This window comes from Phaethon aethereus, assembly GCF_964289735.1.
Source record: "Phaethon aethereus genome assembly, chromosome: 1".
In the NCBI taxonomy this organism is placed as follows: Eukaryota; Metazoa; Chordata; class Aves; order Phaethontiformes; family Phaethontidae; genus Phaethon; species Phaethon aethereus.
In genome coordinates, this window is record NC_138575.1 from 202717713 (window position 1) to 202739167 (window position 21455).

General features: G+C 41.2%; 1 protein-coding gene across 1 annotated transcript in view; it reads left to right on the forward strand.

Annotated features, from left to right (window-relative positions):
* Window positions 1–241: 241 nt before the first annotated feature.
* Window positions 242–21455, forward strand: part of CRYL1 (crystallin lambda 1) — a gene marked incomplete at its 3' end in the record, with an annotated part of 62812 nt that continues 41598 nt past the window's right edge. Inside the window, exons 1-3 of the mRNA XM_082014102.1 lie at window positions 242–392; window positions 2971–3078; window positions 15776–15902. Coding sequence (XP_081870228.1) covers window positions 259–392; window positions 2971–3078; window positions 15776–15902 — 369 coding nt within the window. The 5' untranslated portion in view covers window positions 242–258. The remainder of the gene's footprint in view (window positions 393–2970; window positions 3079–15775; window positions 15903–21455) is intronic.

Genomic DNA, 21455 nt, shown 5'->3' on the forward strand with positions numbered 1-21455 from the left:
AGGTAAGAGCCGCCGGTAGGTGAGGGGTTACAGGGAGACCTCCCTCTGTGCGTGCAAGGGAGGGGACCGGGACGCTGTAGGCGACGGGAGCCGCTCTCGCCCGGCCGCGGTCAGCCGCGTCCCGCGCCGCCTCTGGGCGGGCTCTTTCCCCGTCAGGGAAGCGAAGGCCGCCGGGCGGCTCGAGGATCGGCCGCTGAGGGGCGCGGCGCGGAGCCAATCGGAGCGCTCGTAGCAGGAGCCAATGGGGGCGGCCGTGACATGGCGGGAGCCGTGGGTGGGGGGCGGGCGCGCATTAAGGCAGAGGTGGCTACCGCGGCGCGGTGCCGGTTCCTCGTCCCCCATCCCTTGGCGCCCGCGAGCATGGAGCCCTCGCAGGTTGCGATCATCGGCAGGTAAACTCTCTCCTCTCCCGCGGGTAGGTGCAGTGCCCAGGGAGGAGGTGCCAGCCCGGCTCGGCCCCCGGGGGCTCCCGGAGCGGATGCCTGGGGACGTGCGAAGGGTCTCAGGCGCCGCCCCGGCGAGGTCCGGCCTGCGGGAAGGTGTGCTCGTTGCCTCGGCTGTCCCCGCTGGTGCGGGCGTCGGGTGCTGCGGCGAGGTGGTGCCTGGGGCCAGTCGGTGGGTTTCGGTGTGCGGGGGCCGGGCCGGGGAGCGGGACTGGGGCAGGGGAGTGGGGCCCGGGCCGGGCGAGGGAGGCCTGGCCAGCTGCGGGTTAGTGCTGCTGCTGGAATTCAGGAACCTGGGGGCAATGCACCTGTTTGGCTCATTGGGAAAGGTGTCTTTGCTTAAGTCCCTGACAGCTCCGTGCTACTTTAAAAAAAACAAACCACAAAAACAAAGTAAACAAACGTCTACAGCATGAAGTAAGTCATCCTTCAGGTCTGAAAGACTGCTGCCCTCTTCCATTGCAGTGTTTTGTGTGTGTGTAAGTGCAAGAGGAGCAGAGAAATTTGAGCACAGCTTTACCATCCGGTTTGTCAACTCTGCCAAGAAACTCCTAAGGTTCTCTCAGGTACTCCTGCAGTAATACCTTCTTCCAGCAAGATACAGTGGTATGTCAGACTTGTGTGTGAATGCAGTGTTTCATCCACTTCTTGAGCTAAAACTAAAGTTCTTTATTTGAACAATAAAATGCTCAGGAGAGGAAAAAAAACCTGCCAGACAGTGACAGCCCCCCTACTCACCGCTGTAACTTGGTGCTAAAAGTGTGGACTGCAACCAAGTTTATTAGTGAGACCGCTTGAGGTCTTGGGACACGTGTCTGGGCACCATCATGTGACAGTGACAAAACTGGCTCTTACTGGTGGTGCTCGGGGAGATTTTATTCACCGTAGGTGTGCAAAGGGTCAGGAGAGCTGGACTTATTATTGTATGCTCTGTAGTTCAAAAGAAAAACAAACCCCACAGTCCTAAAAACCTGTATTGAAATAAAAGAAAGAAAAAATTTTTTGGTCAAACACTGACTTAAGGAAACTTAATTTAAAAGGACAATTTGAAAGAGGTGATGCTAATTTATAAAGATACTGGTAGCTCAGATATGCTTAAGTGATCCAAATGCTTTTAGAAATCCCAGGAGGCTACAGTAGCTAACAAACCTTGACCCATACCTTACTTTTTCCATAAGTGTGGTTGTTCTGTAGTTTGCCTGAGAACTGCTGAGGTCTGGGCTTACTACAGTGAAGTTGTGTGTGTTTTTTCTTTTAAATGGTAAGTTTTGAGTGAGAAGTTACTGTCTACCTAACAACGCTAAATGCAAAGTTTCACTTTTTTTTGTCCTAATTATTTCCACTGACTCCTGCTGTTTCCTGAAACTTCCTGGTTTGTTCCTGTTTTTTTTTAATTATATTTAAACCAAAGGCTGAACATGTTCCTGTTTTCTTTTCCTTCTTTTCTCATCTACACTGTTGCTTTATCTTTGACTTTTACACCCCTTTTAATCCTTTATTGGTGCCCTAGTGGCCTTGTGTTTTCCAATTGCCAGAGGTTGCTTAAGTTCAATGCTGCAAATACAGTGATCTCAGAAATGACAGGAAATGCATGTAATTATCAAAAGCCCCACTGTAACTATCATGGGTATGGAGTTCTGCTCTTGTCTCTGTTATGGAATACTTTTTCTTTGTGATCTCAGTTTATTTAAGCTTATAACACTGTGTCTCAGTCCTTCCATTTGAAGAGGCTGATGCCTACTATAAATCTAATTAAGTTAAAACCTGCATTGCTTTGAGAGATGTGATAAAACTGGCGGTTATTACAAGTTTTCTCTATGTATTTCCCAGTAATTTGACTTCACCAAAAGATGTAGGCAGACAGTTCCTGTGTGCTTCCAACATGGTAGAGTGTTCTTCATCTAAAAATAAAGGTAGTGCTAGAGGTGTGTAGGTGGAAAAGTAGTATCAAACCCATGTTTGGTTGTTTGTTTTTTTCCTTTTCACATGCTTATGGTACTTCCTGAATTGCTGAGGACTCATGACTTCAGTAGCTGGGCCTTGGGTTTTCTGATCATCTCTGAAGCAGGATCCTGTACAGACCAATGGGCTGCTGTCCATCTTTAGACTATGAACTGAAAAAATGAGGTGTCTTCTCGGTTTTTTGTGTTTGGTTTTTTTAAAATCTCTTTTAATGTAATTCCATACACCAACTCAAGATTGTGGCTGACAAAACTGTTGATACTTGAGTCCAGTGTCCCAAAGTACTGGTTCCTAGTATTTGAATTCTGCTGTCCTTTTTCTGTTTTGTTTGTTTTTTTCTTTCCTCATTATCTTTTCCCCAGCTCTCAGAAAAACTGATACACAGCTAGCAAATGATATTTCTCTGTTAGAGTATATCCTTTTGTTTCTTATCAATACGTAACCAATCTTTTAATCAAATATTGAAGAGTCCAAGCTCTGTTTTCCTTCTTGCAACACTTGTAAGAACTCCTTCCCCAAAATAAATGCTGCTTTATTAATTGGCCGATACTTATTTTCTTTTCAGTGGACTCATTGGTCGCAGCTGGGCCATGGTGTTTGCTGCTGGAGGCTTCAAGGTGAACCTTTATGATATTGCACAACAGCAGCTAACAAGTGCACTGGAAAATATTCGGTAGGTCACCTGACTTGAAATTATTTGGATTGCACTGAAACTGTGGTATTTCTGTAATTGTGAATGAACAGCCATATCTTATTATTTAAGGGAGCATAGGTTTTAAGCTTTAAAGAAGGCTCTAACTTAGAACTACAGGTCCTGTTAAGATCAGAAGAACTGTGCTCCCAAATCTCTCAATGACACTTCTGAAGAGCACTTTAATTCTTAAGTAGTGATTTAAGAGCTTAAGTTTAAATCCAGATTCTTCAAACAATGTTTACTATGATTAGGTTATCTATAGGCTAAGCTTAAGATACATGAACATAACAGTTTTTGCTTAGAAAGACAACAAAGACTCAAAATGGGAGTAGGTTAATATGGATTGCTGAGGAGCCTTGCTACAATTGTTAGTATTTTATAACTAGACTGTTTTAAATTCCTAAACTCATATGTTTTGAGTCCTAGAAGAGCAGGTTGCTAGTTCCACTAAAGCTGCAACTACCCATCAGTTATAGTAGAGGCTGGGAAGCATCTTTAGAAGGAGCAAATTTGAGGGTGTGAACACAAGAACAATCACACTGGTTTAGACCAACAATCCTCTAGCCCTTTTCTCTTGCCCCGTGGCACTCTGGCTAAAGCCACGTTCTTTTGGTACGTGACAGAGCTACAAGTTCAAGTCCCACCTGTCTGCTCCCCTCCCCCAACCTTCAGTGCCTAGAAGTTGCTTATGTATTCAGAAACTCTAACTAGATTTCCTCCCAGTATTTTTCTAACCTTCCCTTGAACCCGTGTAAATCCTTTTGTGGCCTCCTTGCCAAAGGACTTTGTGTTCAGCAGGTTTACTGCTCATTGCATGAAGAACTATTCCCTTTTGTTGGTTTTGAACCTGGCTCCTCAGTTTGCTTTGTTTGGCCCCTAGTTTTTATGTCTGAAGGGTCAGTGTCTGGTTTGTCCTATTCACCCTCTTCTTGCTGGCCCTGGAAATACAGCTTTTATATGCCTGTGAGAGAGACAGTGTGTTTATAGAGTAGTCCTTATGTTGCTGTATCAGCATTTAATGCTGAAGTTTGGGCTGCTTCATAATCAGCATCAACCTAAATGCGTCAGCCGTCCCTTCATGATTCCTTGAAATGAAATAGTCAGCTGCTGTGTGTCAGCTGGTATGGGGAGTAAGCTGGACCTAGAAAAGGGTTGTGGTGCGTTGCATCTTGATTGCTTTCTGTAACAAGACTTACAGCAAGGAGGAGTGACTTCAGGAGCCCCTTGTAGGTCAGTTTAGTTGTTGGAGTTTAGAAGCTAAACAGCATATGATTTGCTAAAAAATAAAAAAGAGGGGGAAAATCTTATCTCCTACAATTCTTTAAGTTTTTTTTTTCTTTTCCCAAACCTCTCTTTCCAGGTAGGTGTTAGTCAGACTGAACTTCTCTGTTGTTACACCTAGATGGCAAGCGCTTTTGTTTTTTGCACAATTGCTGTCAGAGCAATAGCCATGATGAGATTCTGGATTATTGTGGAGGGGTACTCTTGCAGTCTGTATTACTAAAGAAAGCACTTGCCCCTAATTTTTTCTTTTTCTAATAGCAAAATGAGGACTTTAGCCTTCCAAGATTTTCAGCTTGGAAGAGTGAAGCATAAAATATCCTGTGTAATAGGGTAGAGTGCTATTTGGGTGTGTATGTTCTGTCCTGTGCCTGCATGTGCTGTCCCATAAGAGTTCAACGCAGGTTTTGCCTTTTACATAAGGTGTTCTTAACCCAACTTATAATTAACTTGTGTATCTTGGCTGTTGTAACATCCTAGTTAAAGAGCCTAGTTTCAGAATGACGTCGTTTTTCTACAAGAGTAAAAGCTATGCTGTTTCTTCAACCAGTATTTTAATGATTGTATCTATCAAAGTACGGTCAAACTTAAACTTCTTTGCACTGACTTTGTAGCGTGCAACATATGCTAAATCCCTCTGAGTTACTGATACTTGTGTAAGAGCTGGAGCTTGAGTAGGTAACAAGGGCTTGCAGGAGAAAAACTGACAAAGCCAGTTGGTGGCTGCTTCTCTAGACTTGCTAGGATTTGCTTCCTTTTTCTCTCCAAACAGCTAGTACTTTTAGGGAATTTTTTAGGCTTAGGGTTTTTGTGTTTGGTTTTTTGTTTTAGTATTGAAAAGTATTTGTTCCACTCTGGTCTGCAGTCCATGAACTTTTAACGTATGGAGGTATTCCACATATTAAGGTGAAACTGGAGTGTACAGAGGACTGTTTGTAGTTTCCCTTTTCTAAACAAAAGTGGCATTTGAGCAGTAAAAACCTTTTACTTTTAAAAGGAGATGATACTCCTTTAACATAAATACTCAAGTATTTATTAACTATGTTATGTGATGAACTTGTACATTGACTTGTAACTCATTGTTCTGAATTTATATAAAGGGCATCTCAGGGTTCATTAATGAATTCAATTCTCACACAAGGTGGGCAACAGGGGTGTGTAGTCCTGCAAGAGGACTGGAATGAGTCTGGGGTGGACCTACAATGATCATGGGAGCCTGTATGTGTCTATGGAAAATCTGAAATGTACTCTGTAAATTTATTCAAAACACTTGGTTATCAGTAAAATGAAACAAGTGGAAATACATATCATGTTGCCACAATATCAGTAGACAAGATACAGAGAGAAAAGGAGAGTGTGTTTACTAAGGCCAACATGGTGTGATAGATTTACTGCCTAGCTACCTGTTGCTAGACACGTGGTAATCAGTGTCCTGACAAAATGACTGCATGTTGTCGGATTGAACTGGGTGTACCAGTGGCATTATTAACCAGTGTCTGCTCTAATGGAACAACCTTTTGTTCTGCTGAAGAAACAAACTAATGAACGGCTTCATGCCACACTTGACCTCCTGAATATATGCTGCAGTAACCTGTCTTAGAAAATGTAACTTTTCATATCCAGTATGCTTTCTTCTGAGTCAGTGTGATTCTAGTGTGAATGCATGATTGATAAACTTTAAAATAATGAGAATTAGAAAAACAAGTAGTACCCTATTCCTGAGAGTAATCGTAAAACATATGATACAGAACTGCTTTAGTGCATACCCCTCAAAAAACCTTTACAATCACAGAATCATTAAGGTTGGAAAAGACCTTTAAGATCAGCAAGTCCAACCATTAATCCAACACCACCATGCCCACTAAACCATATCCTCAAGTGCCATGTCTGCACATTTTTTGAACACTTCCAGAGATGGTGACTCCACCACCTCCCTGGGCAGCCTGTTCCAATGCTTGACCACTCTCTCAGGAAAAATTTCTTTACGAATATCTAATGTAAACCTCCCCAGCGCAACCTGAGGCCATTTCCTCTCGTCCTATCGTTAGTTACTTGGGAGAAGAGACCAACACCCACCTCGCCACAACCCCCTTTCAGGTAGTTGTAGAGAGTGATAAGGTCTCCCCTCAGCCTCTTCTTCTCCAGACTAAACAACCCCAGTTCCCTCAGACGCTCCTTGTAAGACTTGTTCTCCAGACCCCTCACCAGCTTCATTGCCCTTCTCTGGACATGCTCGAGCACCTCAATGTCCTTCTTGTAGTGAGGGGCCCAAACCTGAACACAGTGTTCAAGGTGCGGCCTTACCGGTGCCGAGTACAGGGGCACAATCACTTCCCTACTCCTGCTGGCCATGCTATTTCTGGTACAGGCCAGGACACTGTTGGCCTTCTTGGCCACCTGGGCACACTGCCAGCTCATATTCAGCCGGCTGTCAACCAGCACCCCCAGGTCCCTTTCTGCCGGGCAGCTCTCCAGCCACTCCTCCCCAAGCCTGTAGCATTGCATGGGGTTGCTATGACTGAAGTGCAAGACCTGACACTTGGCCTTATTAAACCTCATACAGTTGACCTCTGCCCATCGATCCAGCCTGTCCATATCCCTCTGCAGAGCCCTCCTACCCTCCAGCAGATCAACACTCCCACCCAACTTGGTGTCATCTGCAAACTTACTGAGGGAGCACTCGATCCCCTCATCCAGATCATCAACAAAGATATGGAACAAGACCTATTACAAGAATTACAATTCTTGTAATATGGTAATTTTTTTCCAAATAGTTACTGTGCTACTGTTCTAAACATAATTATGCTGCTGATAAAGACTGATTAATTACAGTGGAAATGCTGTATTTTTTCCCCTATGTAACTGGTTCATGTTTTATATAGAATAGTTTTTGCATGTATAATGAAAGACTATTGGAAGGGGAAAAAGTTTAGTTGACTCTGAAGAGGACACTAAAACTTTGCTATTTGTGCATGTATTCTGTGATTTCTTTCTAAAAGTAGATGCTGGTTAAATATGGTATTTACTTAGATGCAAAACTGTATCTCCTTTGGGACACAGGAGCAGGTAACTTTTAATATATTAAAAAAAATAGTTGTAAGCATAAAGACTATAGCTAGCTTCAGAAAAAAAAATTGTAGAAGATCTCAGGATGTAGTCTGTGCTAAAATATAAAGACAAGAAAATTTTATTAATTACATCATAATAATCAACTGCACTAAACAGTAAATTTATATTAGAAGCTCTTTTCTGTCTTCTGATCCTTACTTTTTTCTCTTAACCCAAGTAAAAAAAATTTTCTGGGACATATTGAGGTTGACTTTGTGAAGCAGTAGTTGTATCAAGGAATATGGGCACATAAAATTACTATTGCTACTTTTATTACCTAGATTAAATGCAATAGCAGTATCAAAACATGGAAATATTTCTTTGGAAGGGAAGCAACTTTGACCCTCTTTTTATTAAATAATAGGGACTCTGTCCCCTTAAATTAATTTAGGTTTGTTTAATTAAAATGAAAATAAATTATTAGTTATGAATGAAATGAAAATAAATCTTAGTTCTACAGAACTCTGCCTGCTGGAAACTGTGATATATGGCTCTAAGGTTCCATGGTACTGAATCTAAACTCAAAAGTGAGGCTCTTCAGTGAGAATTACTTGTATGTCAGCTTTATCTGGCTATAGGTTGCTCTTCTGCATTGTTCAAAGATGTTGGGCCTTTAAAGAGTTGGAGCCAAGCAGTCTTGAGATCAGAATATCACACTTCCTGTCTTAATTACTCATTTAACCATAAATTTTATTGGACTTGATATATAGTGAAGTGCAGCATTGCACTAAGCGATCTTAAATTTTTCTGTGCTGTAGGAGCACAGTTGCTATGAAAAATTAACAAGATGCAGGGGGTAGAAAAAAGTAGCATTTCCCTGCTGACCCCTGGCCATGTGGAGGGAAGTACTTTAAGAATTCCATACTGTTGCGAGTGGGGCTCTAGAACTTGTAATGAAGTGCCCAATGTATGGCAGGTTGCTAAGGCCGAGGAAGTAAACCATATCTAAGCCTATGACTTTGTTATAGCTGGAGTTTTGAAAGACTCTTCCCCCTCTAACTCAAGCTGATACTCTTTCTCGTTCCAGGAGATTAGTCCGTAGAAAAGACATTTGAATGTACATCACTTCTTGCTGTCTAGTGCCCCCTTATGTTTTGTGTACAAAGGGGAACAGCTTACTGGCTTGGTTTTGTACCATGAGGAGTACACTGATATCACTGTATCAGTACACTGATAGAGGCTTCGCTCTCTTTTCCTAGCTTATGGCATGTTCCATGGCTGTTGTGGTTAGATACTTTTCCCAAGCTGGCTTCCTCTTCCAGTCTCTGTTCTGTATTGCTGTATTGTAGTGACACTGTATTTATATCATGGGCAAAATGCAGCTTGGCTTAGGTCTCCCTTGATAGTTTTATATTTCCTTTGAGGGGATACCTTCTAAGTAGACAATTCTTATCACGGTATATTTTGATCCTGAGTGCCTGACAATGGCACATCAAGCTTGTGCTAAATCATAGGCTTGATTCTACCTTTCAGTTTTGGAGACTGTGTTAATAGGCTTTGGAAGGGGAGAGATTCTGTCTTTCGAAAGGTTCTACCTGGCCATTCTGTAGTCAAAAACACCTCCAAAGGGAAATGTTGTTTTGTCTTGTTCCTGTGTGGCAGCCAGGCCCCTGGGCAGCTAGAATATATGATTTAAATAAGATTGATTTTTGCAATTACAAGGGCTGTGTTTTGAGAACAGTTATGGTGTTGACATTTGTCTGCTATGCAGAAGTAACAGGTTGTCCAAAAAGCTGGTGAAATCTCCATCCCTGAAGGCTTTCAAGGCTTAGCTACACCAAACCAAAGCTAACCTCATCTTGTGTTAGCAATAGTTCTGCTGCAGGTGCAAGCTGGACTGGAGACTTCCTAGGGGCCCGTTCAGCCAATGTATCTGTGACTGTGTGGGAGACCCAGGTTTCAGGCTGGGTCTGCATGGTCAGAAGCGGACATGTGAACTGTGGGTCTTTATTTTCGGTAGGCCAACTTTGGTTTTGGTGAGAATTTCTAACTTGAACCTAAACGTAAACAAAATATTAAGAACCATAGAAAATGCTTCCCAGCAGGAAGGTTTCCCAGCATAAACTTGTCAGCTCTGATGCCAAGATGCCAAAAGAGTCTTGATAAACCTAACGAGTAAACTCGCTTAGCTCACTAGATCTGGAGACAGCATTGGAATTGATCTTCTAAGTAAGAAGTCACTTCTTCAAGTAACAAGTGATTTGTAATGCGTTGCAGACCCTGCTCAGACTCTGCAGTATTGGCCACTCTGTGTTTACCATGGAAAACCATAATGACTCTAACTGCATTTTCCTGTTACAAAATCTTTACTCTTGTTGCAGCATCTAGTTTCTGTAATACCAGTGTAGAACATCCTGAGAGTTCCATGTCTGGAAAACAGTTTGTGTGTGTGATAACTTCAAGAGATCGCAGAATCTTTTGCCTTTTGTGCGTTACCATGCTCTTATGCTATGTCCTGCCTCCTCTGTAGTCCTTTGTGCCTCTTCAAAAATGTGTCAAAGGCAGATGCGTAACTGTCCCTCTTTAATATACTGCCATTGCTATTCATGAAGTGCCTTTGACAGTGCTGGATTTCTCTTTTCTGGACAGAAACATACACTGCTTGTACTGCTGTTTCAAGAAGACGTAATGAATAATAATAACTTTTCCATGGTGGTATGTTGTGTGCTTACCTTTAGTCTGTGGAAAGCAGGAAGAGAGAAGGTGGTTGCTAATGCATTCATATGGCCAACGGCAACTCAATATTAGCTGCTTACTATTTGGCTGTTAGATGTGTGGACAGTGAACTGATCCCAGTGTCAGGGACTTTCAGTTGCCTACTTGTACTGTTGTGTCTCAGGGTAGGTATATGGGTCTGGTGATGGTTTGTTGTTTTGGGTGTGTTTTGCCATGCCAACTACCCTCTCATTTATCAGACAGCACTAGAGAGCAGTCTGGTGCCATGACTGATTAATGTCTTAGTCTTTGGGCAATGATTGGATGAACTTCTGAAGAGTAATATTGGTGGTGTCTTCTCTCCCTTCTCCTTGCTGGTTTAGGCAGCACGTTTGTGATTAAGTGGTCTTTAATCTTGCAAGTGTTTGCTTTTTGCAACAGTGTGTGCTGAATATTATGACTGCCCAATAGTAGCTGTGGATAAAGGTGAGGCAATGGGGTGTGAACAAGATGGGTTAAGTATTAGTGTCATTTGCAAGGTCCTTCTGTTAAAAACTTTTAGAATAAATTCTGTAAAAACTCTTAGATTTGTAACCATGAGCATCCCGGGCAGTTTATCATGACACTCCTGATCACATAAATTGAGTTCCTTATCTTGGAGCAAATACTGGCTGAGTTCCCAGAGCAGTGTTGACAAGGGCAGTCAGGTACAACCGTAAAACTCTGGAGGTAGACAAGGTATGGGCTCTAAAAGGAAGTAGTATTTTCTTATGGATGTGAATTCTTCATGCTTCAAAGACCTTACAAGTATTAGTCAAACTTTTCAAACTGTGCATGCGATACAATTGCAAAGCAAAGTCCTGTAGTGTGGTCTATGGAAATGTCTGCAATGACCTCAGTCTGTAGTCATCCTCAGGGATGATCACCATGAAATCCAGGCTGCTTTGAATAAGAGCCGTCCAGTAGAGGTCAGTGGTGCACTGCTGTATGTACAAACCGATCTGGTTTGTGCCTTAATGTATGATAAATACTAGGGGAAGCTCCCTTCCTTTGTCACAGAGGTGTGGGCAATCTAATAACCTAGGGGAATAAAAAGAGGGTTTAGCATTTGGAAGACTTAAAATAAAAGTCTTGAGCAAAACTGTCAATAAATTGAAGGGGGGTGGGGAGGAAACTTTCTGAGCAGGGAAGGCCAAAATTCATGTAACGCAGAAATCTTATTTCCTATTCCATGCTCTAAATAACTATACAATTGAAATAAATGCCTAGCATGAAGATTGATGATGTTAACAGGAAGATTTTTGTTTAGGAGGAAAAAATCAGTCCAGCCTTAAGTTCCAAGGTATGAAGATGGTGGTTTTGCAGATTAATTAAGAAATGGTGTTCTTGGTGCAGTGTGTAATGGCTTATGTCAGAGAAGCAGAAATGATAGGATGATCATCACTGGCAGAGAAGGACAGGTGCTGCAAACTTCTCTAAGAACTTGTGGAAGAAAAAAGAAGTCAAATCTCTTAGTCTGTCACTCTGGCCTTTTTGAGTCCCTCGGTTACCAATCATGGATTGGAGTTTCAAAGGACCAGGGAGGATGAAACTAGCGTCAACTTCTGCAGAAAGTAAGAACTTCACCCTATTCTTCAAAGAAGGAATTAATTGTGTTGTGGTCTCTTCAAATTTAAGTTTTAGTTTTGTTTTTTAAAAGCAATATGCAGCCTATGAGCAAGAGGAGGATGCTGGATTTAGGCAAGTGCACCTGGGAAATGAACTTCTGATAAATGGAGAGTTAAGACCTTTTGAATTAGAGGAAGTGGCTTCAAGTTGTGCTGGGGAGGTTTGGATTGGATATTAGGAAAAATTTCTTCGCCAAAAGGGTTATCAAGTGTTGGAGCAGGCTGCCCAGGGAAGTGGTTGAGTCACCATCACTGGAAGTATGTAAAAGACATGTAGATGTGGCACTTACGGACATGTTTTAGTGGTGGACTTGACAGGGTTACTATTGGACTCAGTGATCTTAATGGTTTTTTCCAAGCTAAGTGATTCTATGATTGGTTCCTTATCCTCTGGCCTCACAAGGTGTGAAGGAGTCGGAAGTTTGGATACTTTAGTTTAGGTGCACCTGTTTCTTTACAGATGAAGCACTGGCACCTTTGGTGTGCTGGAAGCTTTAAGTCTTGGATGAAACTCCTACCTAGCAGGCTGTAGTGTATCCTGGCAGCTTGGAAAACGGAGCTGAAGCTTCCTGTTTCCTGTTCTTTACCATGCAGATTGCTCAAAGGCAGAAGTCTGTGCTTTCCAGCTGTCCATTTGTTGTGTTGTTAAGAAAACAAATGGGGAACTCATCTAGAAACTTGATGGATTCTGTGATGCTGGCTGGAGGGGTGTGTTTGAGCAATTTTTTTTTTCCCTCTTCTTTTTTTCCTTTTTGTTTTTTCTTTTTTGAAGTGTTTTTAAACAAAACTTACCAGAAAATACTTTCTGACTAGTTTAGCTTTGGGTGCAAAAGGTCTGGGCCTTAAGCTTAAATCCACATTTGAGAAGAGAGGCAGAAAGCTATTAATGGAACTCTTTTTTTCATCAGTTTTGGACTACATAAACTGGAAGGAATACTAATTACTGAGGGAGACTTCTGTGAAGTCTGAGGGACTCCAGGGAAGCAAACGGGACAGACCTGAGTGGTGGCTCTTGGCTTAATTTTCTAGCTAAAACTGAATTTAACCTTTTAAAATCTCTTGTCCAGTGTAAACAACGCAATGCCTAGCTGTTTACCCAGGTATGCTCTGCCTAAGAATCAAAAATCGATGTCTGTGATCAGACAAAAATAAAAGAGGAAATGTTAGAACTTGCCGTACAGAAATGATTATCTGGAGTTAATTGCTGAAGCAGCTCATTGAGAAGGAGAAAGTTAATGCTTGTAGAAGTTAGTGCTGTGTGTGCACATGTGTGTGGATTTTTTTGGTTGTTCTTTGGTTTTGTTCTTCCCAGTTGGAAATATGGGTGCGTATTCTGGTTTAGAAAGTGCATTCTCACCTTTACCAGCTTTAAACAGAGCCTGTCGACATTTTACCTACTCCCAAGTTACTGGAAGTCCTTTGATTTCATGTACAAAGTCCACGATGGTCTGAAGGTATTTGTTTCTTCTGAGTGTTGTGCTAAACCAGGAGCACAGCTGATCTGTGCATTTCTTGGCTGCTGCTAAGTGGCTACTGAGTATTGCTTATCTTGATTTTTAGTGGGTTTGCTCCCAGAATAAGGTATCGATGCTCTGGGTTGGTGTCAGAAAGATGTATTAGGAAGCTGTTTTGTTTGCTGGGAAACAAATATTCTCTTTTCCACTACTTTGAATGGAAGAAAGGACATCAAAGTAACTTGTAGAGCAACAGATGTTTATGACCTCTTAAGCTGTGATAAAAGCGGTAGAGAGCCTGTATTTGCTGTATATTCACAACACATGAATGCTGAAGTAAAATTCTGATTCTTTGGAAGTTAATGGTAGATTAGTGAGCAGGTTCAAGCTAAAGGTCTGAGGGCCCAGTGAATCACACCTGCTGAGGTGTGACTTGCTTCTGTATAGTTAAGTAGGAACTGGATTATCTTTAAATCCCTGCAAACTTTCATCTTTGGTGACTTGAGAATACTATGGTCTAAATGTCTCATTCTGAGCTATTTTCTTTAGGGAGAAAGAATCTTCTTTCTTCGTATCGTAAGACAAGATGAACTGCATACTTGGATGCCTAAAAAAAATCAGACAAATGCACCCAAAACATTTACTTCTCCCCTCTCTAAAAGAGAGCTGAAAATGATTGTCTCAGATGTGCATGTTGACAGGGTAGGTGAGATGAATGCCACTCATTTTATTTAGGAAATCTGGAGAAGGAAGCTTAATGTTTTTATTTGATCTGTGGACTCAGTACTTGTTGACAGGAGTGAGCCCTAAAGAAAAGGATGGTTTGACAGAGTGAGCATGCATTATCACACGTTGCTCAGTAGATGTCCTGGAAAGAGTAGAGAGAGAAAAAGATAGAGGCAATGATCTACATTCCTCTGCCTTTTCAATTAATTCAAAGTGTTGCTTGAAAAATATAGATGACATCTCCTGCCACTTAATAAAGCAACTGAGAACTGAGGTCCAGTTGCTCACTGTCTAGTTTGTTTAGGGTTGCTGATGTAAAGGTGGCTGTAGTGGTGTCACTGGCAGAGGGTGTGGAAATGCTGATGCAGGGTCTAAGTGCTGGAGCTGGGCTGGAGAAGCAGTGTGGGGCTCACATCCCACCCTAGTGCCTGCCTGCTCGCCCTGCTTTGTAAGGACTAAGGATGGTGTCTGCCTCTGGCTGCTGTAGATTGTGACAAACATATGGGGTCCCATCTCCTCATTTTGCATCTCTAGATGCAAAAATAAATTCGGTGTTACTGTCTCGATACATGGAGGGGCCTGGGCAGGTGTATTAAGGACTAAGGTGTGGCTGGAAGTGGAGATCATCTGGGCCTGTGTAAATAAGTTCTGCCCACTTAACATGTACTGTCTCGTAAAGCCCCTAATGAAGACTCATGTGTGCCTCAGTGCCACAGTCACTTAGGAAACACAAAACAGATCACGGGTTATTTCTATATTCAGTTATATGATTTGTGAAGTCCAAATACATGAACTTTTTCCAGGCTGTACAGCTTCTCTGCTACAGCTTTTCCACCCTCCAACTGGGTGGCAAGTGCAATTTATTTATCATGTAAAAAGGCATCCAAAACGAAGCCAAAGCTTCAGAATGAGATTGGTAGGGAGAAGAAAGAATTTTTTTTTTCCTGCTGCTAACCATTAGCTCAATTTCCTCCTCACTTCAGGATGAGCAATTTTTGCTGAATAATAACCAAAGGCTCAGAGGACTTCTGGCTTAAGGTAACTGACAGATTTGACTGTGATGATGGCTACATCAAATAGCTTTAGTTTAATCATGGTCAGTTAATCCCACTTAATTTCTGTGGATATTGCTCCTCTAAGGGACTTTTAACAGTCTTGAAAGTGGCTTGCTTGCTCTGGACTTTCAAGGGTTTCAAACTGTAGAAACTTTTTCTGAGAAGGTGGCATGTCCAGCCCCGGTAATGGTGTCTACTTGAACATTCATTTCAAGCACTAGTCACTCAATTCAGTAACTACTTGAATTTTCTAATACTTTCTCTGTAGTCATTACCTATGTAGGGTAGTTTTAGGGTTTTTAGGTAGGACTCCTGGCTATATGGAATGTATTTATTAATTTCTATACAGTTAAACAATGTTGCCGCAGTGAGGCTTCATGACAAGAGCTGTTGTTTGTAAAATTAGATTAAGTATATTAAAGGGACCTCTCTTACCATTAAATATGAGTATAAAAATTGTTGCTGATCCTGCACCAGTGAAAACAGGTTTGAGGTGGTGACAAGCTTGCATCTAGGAGTAGATCTTAGAGCTGTCCATGCTTGGAGAAGAAAAACGTAAGATGGAGGGAGCAAAGAGAAATGACCGAAACTAAGATTTGTATTTTTTGACTATAAAAATATGCACTGGCATGGCAAATAGCATACTACTGGGTTGTTAAGAAGCTTTTAAAAAACTTAATGATGGTTTAACAATGATAAAGTACTTAAATCTGTATGTTGTTTCTGTCAGCAAACAAATGAAAGAGCTGGAGGAGTTGGGATTCCTGAAAGGAGCTTTGAGTGCAGAGCAGCAGTTGGCTCTCATTAGCATCTGTACAGACCTGAAGGCAGCGGTAGAGGGTGCTACTTTCATTCAGGTAAGCTAAGATTTGACAATTCCTAGCAAACAATTTAGAAAGATGATCACGAGTTGTGCTGTGCAGTCAATGGACAATGGGGAGTCCAACATCCTGAACACATAAGGATGGTTGTGCTTGTTAAAATTAAAGTTATTTCTAGCCTAGTATCCTGACATGGGAAATCCTGCAGAGGAATAGTCTCCCTGCTCAAGAGTCCTTGCATGTTTCTTTTGGGTTATGTTGGAAGAGGCTGGTGCTTGGCTAAGCCAAGAAAGAATTGCTGCTCTCCACTTGTAACAAAGACTTTACATGTTAGAAAGATGAATGTGGAGGGACAGGGAGCAGGAGATTCTTGGGGGAGAGATTATCTCTTAGGAAATACCATACATTACAGTGATGGGTCTAAAATGTGTTTCTTCTTCTCCAGGTACCTCGAGAAGGCAGGGAGTATGGCTATACCCAGGGGTGACTTCTGTTCTGACTGTGGGGGAGCACTGTAGCCAAAAGCAGCTATCTGACAGACTGTTAGAGTATTAAAAACAGGATTGATACATAGGGCTGGAATCTCTGCTGCTAAGTAAAATTAGGTTGGAGAAACAAGCTGTATTACTGAACCTGATAGTCTGTGGCAGCTTAACTATTAGTATGGTTACTGGCATGGGCATGGTTCAGGAAGTAGGTGAATTGGGGACCATTTCTGGGATAAACGATGAATGAGTTTGCATTGGACTTGGCATCTTCAAACCTCCATGGTTCCCCAGTGTTACTCCAGTGTTGTACCATTAACTGTCCCTAGATGTATGTGTGCTGCACTCAAGACTTTATAATATATACTGTTTCAGGCTGTAAATCCCACAGTCTGCTTAACTGCAACTCACCTCTAATAATAAATTTAATTAAAAGAGGACAGATTTCCAGACCTTTTCTTCCTGCCAGGTTGGTGAGGTGGAGGGAGAGAGAATGGGAGGTAGAGCAAAGCCTGACACAGGAGTCAAGATGTGAATGCACTGTAGATTTTTACAGTGGTATACTATTTTGTGTTCACTTCCTTTTCTCCAGACCACAAAACTATATACTGTTACCCCAATATCTTATTCCTTCATCAGTAATGAGCTCAGAGCTCGTCAGTGCATATTATTGTTTTCACATATGTATCGCCTACCTCTACTGAGTTTAAACTGCAAATTTATTGTCTAGTCATTCAGTCCTGTAAAGTCCTTCCACAAATGTTTGTGGTTGTAATGATGATGACCGACTTCCTTTATGAGCTAACTTTCAGGTCACTTATGAATGGATATAACAAAGGGCACAGGTATCTGTGAAACAGCACTGGTCAGCATCTTCCACTGAGTAAGAACTGACTGTTCTTCCTACTGTCTGCTTACTGTTTCTTTACCAGTTACTGTCCATGAAAGGACCTTTTATCTCACATGTGATCAGTTAACTTCTTTGGAAGCTTTTGGTTTTTTGTTGTTGTTGCAAGACTTCTGGGCATTCACATTGACTGCATCAGCTACATGACTCCTGTGGCTATGCTTGCTGCTTCCTTTAAAGAATTCTACTAGGTCTGTGAATCAGGACTTCCCTCTGAAAAAAGTTGCTTTGATTCTTCCCCCTTTATGTAATATTCATTTGGTGCTACCCTTTTCTCTTAACTTGCTTGATAGAGACATAAGGCTTACAGGCTTATTGTTGAGATATTTCTTGAAGTTCCCCTAAAAGTTACATCATGCTTGCTACTCTTCTGCTCTTTGGTACCAAAATAGTGTACATTCAGTTTTGTTTCAAGTGAGCAGGTGTATATCACTGCTACTGTGTTGGGTGTTTAAGCCATATCAAAACATGTCCTAGTAGCTTGGGTCTGGTTCTCCTCTCCTCTGTTCTATGACTTGAGACAGACCCTGGAAGTCCCCAAGACTAAGGCTTCAGTTTTCTTCAAGGATTAGAAGGAGAAACATAACAGTTGCAAAGAAATCACTGTTCTGTGTGTGTTTTACACGTGATTATCCTTCTGTACTCTGGTCATCTCTTGGTCCTATGCATTCTTCTCTGCACATTTTAAAGAAAGAAGGACATTATTTTTTTTAATTATTCCTCTTGCAAATTGCGTGGAGGAGAGGTATTTGCTTTGTTTTTGTCTTATTTTGACAAATTAACAATCCCACATGGCCATGTTCGTTTGGGTACTGCCTCCAACTTTGTGAAGGTTGCCTTCTTGTTTCTAGTAGACTCCCCTGTTTCTGCCTGTTTTCTTTTGCTCTTTCAAGTGTTTCTTACTACCTGGTATGTCCATATGGTGTCTTTCCTTTCTTTGTGTGCTACCTGTAAGGATCTGATCCTACTTACTGCCAACTTTGCATCTCCTTAGTATCCTCGCTGTTATTTCAGTATCTTATTTTGAAGCTAAGCACAGCTGTGATTGAGTTCTTGGCTCTTGTTGCTCCTACAGACATGTTGAATCTTAGTATGCTATTGTTCTTCTTACAGAGGCTCTTCAGCAGTAAGATTTTTTTAACAAGGTCGTGCATGCTACTTCAGATGAAATCAGAGACTCCATCATTTATCTCTCCTACCATCAGCTGATGTAGGAAATGGGCATCGGGCAAATGTTGTAGAATCAAAGTAATTTTGAGTTGGAAGGGACCTGTGGAAGTCATCTGGTCCAATCTGCTGCAGCATGAACATACATCAGCTTGCTCAGTATTTGTGCAGTTGTGTTGAATATTTCTAAGGATAAACACTTCTGGTCTCTAGGTAACTTGTTAAAACATTTGATTACCCTTATTGTTAAACTTCTTTCCTAATATCTAATTGGAATTCCCCTTCTTGCAATTTTGGTCTCTTGCCCCTTGTCTGACAACTGTGAACCTCTGAGAAGCAGCTGGCTTCTCTCTGTGTTCCCTTCACGTAGTTGAAGATAGTGGTGTTGTGTTGATAGTCTCTGAATAGCAACAATCTACCTGGGGTAATTCAAGCTTTCTGGTACTAGTTTATGTTCCCTTAACACTTTTGATGTCTTTTAACATGTAGTCATTAAGCATATAAATAAAAAAAAATAAATGAAGTAGCTGCAGTATGCCCGTGGGTAACAAATCGTATATATGAAGCTGTTGGTGGTATTCATATCAGCTCATCAGTTTCAAACCATAGCATCAAATTTTGGTTTGATCCAAAGTGTTAATAAATACACAATGTAAGTGGGCAGATTATTTGAACTAGTCCTTAATTTGCTCTTGGAAAGGGGGTGGAATAGGTAGAAAAGAATCTTAATTCTAGGTTCACAGTCTTATTTCAGCAATGGACAGACTACTTTCTAGCTGAATTGTATGAAACTTCAGAAACATTGCCTGGGGCAGCTTTAAAGCTGGAAGTACAGAATAAACCGTAACTTATGAGTGCAAGTGTTCTGACTTTTAGTTAAAAAACAAAACATCAGTTGCATTTATGTTAGTTGAATATAGAGGACTCTTGTTTTCTTGCTTAATGATATAATCTACTGATTAACTTCTTAAGACTTCCATGAGAACTGCATGTCTTTACCCTAGATTTCCATTGGTTAAATCTTAACTTCTTTTCAAATTTGGCCTTTGTAGAGTAAGTCCACTTCAAGCTTTAAAAATTTCCCTGATGTTTGCATTCCTTGAATGAATTCTGCAGACAGTTGCCTTCTGTGGTGTTTTCATGAGACATAATGTAAAACAAATGGAATGAAGTAGTAAAAAAGTGGAACTTTTAAAATTATATTAGCGAAGATAGAGAAGTGAAAAAGATGCAAGAAATAGTTAGAAGGACTAAGAAGAAAATTCCTAACAGTAATTTCATGAACTTTTAAAAACAAGGTATGCCTTGATGCATATTATTTTATATATTCTGTTTCCTCAGCATTTTTATGAGGTAACTTGTCTCAATTAGTGTGCTTTGCATCAACTTCAGAAGGAAATCAGTCTGGTTTTTGGCCCTAAAATTGAATATTCACCCAGTTTCACTTCTTGGAGCTTTTCTATGCTTCTTAAGAGTAAGTGCATGTATCATCTAGGTGAATGTACACTGCAAGCTTCTTGCATCATTAAAAGCTTTAATTCTGAAATAACTTCCATTATCTGAAAACTCCATGAAGACAAATTAATGGATACATTTGTACTCTAATGTGCCTGGCATGGGACTATTATGGGTGAGGTAAATGTTTGTTAATGTTGTGTTCTTAACTTTGCCGCATAAAAATATGATGACTTTTGTCCTTATGTGACTATTGGGTACTGAATTTATTAGTACTCCTTTCACTATTAAAACCAGATTTGAATGGATGTGCGTCTAGTTCCTAAATAATATAAGCTGAATAGAAATCAGTGCAGCACTTGTATGATCTCTTACCACAATGCTAGTAGAATGAAAAAAAAAAAAAAGTCTTTTTAAATGCTTTGCTTTGGAACAATTTACTAACAGAATAACAAAGTTTACTAGCTCTCGGAGGAGAATAAGATGACTAACTATTGGTAAGACTGTACTCTTGATGCTTGAGCTACCGTGTGTGCTGGTGAGTTGTGAGGCCTGGCCAGGCTGGTTCAAGCCGGGCATGGAGGGTGGCTGAGAGGTCATCTCTGAACCCATCAGTCGTGCTGTAGCACGAGGCAAAGCAGACTGGAAGGGGATGAAATTAAGTTTGTAACTTATACCTCATGGTGTGAGGTATTTATCCTTTTTTGTTTTAAAGGAACTCTGCCTTAGAACAGTATCTCTTCTTTCCAAAGTGGGGTGTGGGGCTCCCCACTACACCTGCAAATCTTTTGAACTAGTGATAACAACACTAAAGGTTCTTCAGCGTGGTCTCTTTTAGATCTTGCTGGCTCTTTCATCTCTTCCAGTCAGACATATTTAGAAAAACAGTGTTGCCAGCTTAAAAAACAGCTTTCAAAAAGCCTGGTGGTACCTCTGAATGGGAAACCAGCATTGGCTTGGGAGCCTTGATGTGTAGGTGTCTCGTGTCTCCTGTCATAAAAAGTTATCTTTGACTGTCTGGTACCAGTTTCTTCCACTAGCTTTTGTTTTACTTTCCTGATGGCTTTCAAGAACCCTTTTACTTCTGGAGATGAGGGAATACCTGTAAATGGCAATGGGAGAAGAGGTCTTCAGCTGCCCTGAGCTTGTAGGATAGATGACCAAACTGGTTTGGAAGCTGTGTTAATGATGTACTTCTGTAAATACAAAGCTGCTGGAAGGCAGAGTGTGCAAGCATTGTGGTAACTTGGCTTCTTCTGGGCTGGTCACTGGTCAGCTCTGAGTGCTGGATAGACAAACATGGGTCTGTTTGCTCTCAGCTGAGTAAATATAACCTTAGGCCTGGTTTTACCCTACTGATCTTAAACACTGACCTGAGACACCAGAAGCTATGTTTTGGCTTCTGAGAGAGCTGGATTTAAGCATGTGACATGACTTGCTGCCTTTGTAGAGGTTTTGAGAAAAATCTTTTACTGATTTTAGGGTTTGAAAGAGTCTGATCTCAAAGACTTGCTATAAAATACTTAATCAAGTTAGTGTTTGAGTTGAACTGAAAGACAATGTTTGGATAAACAG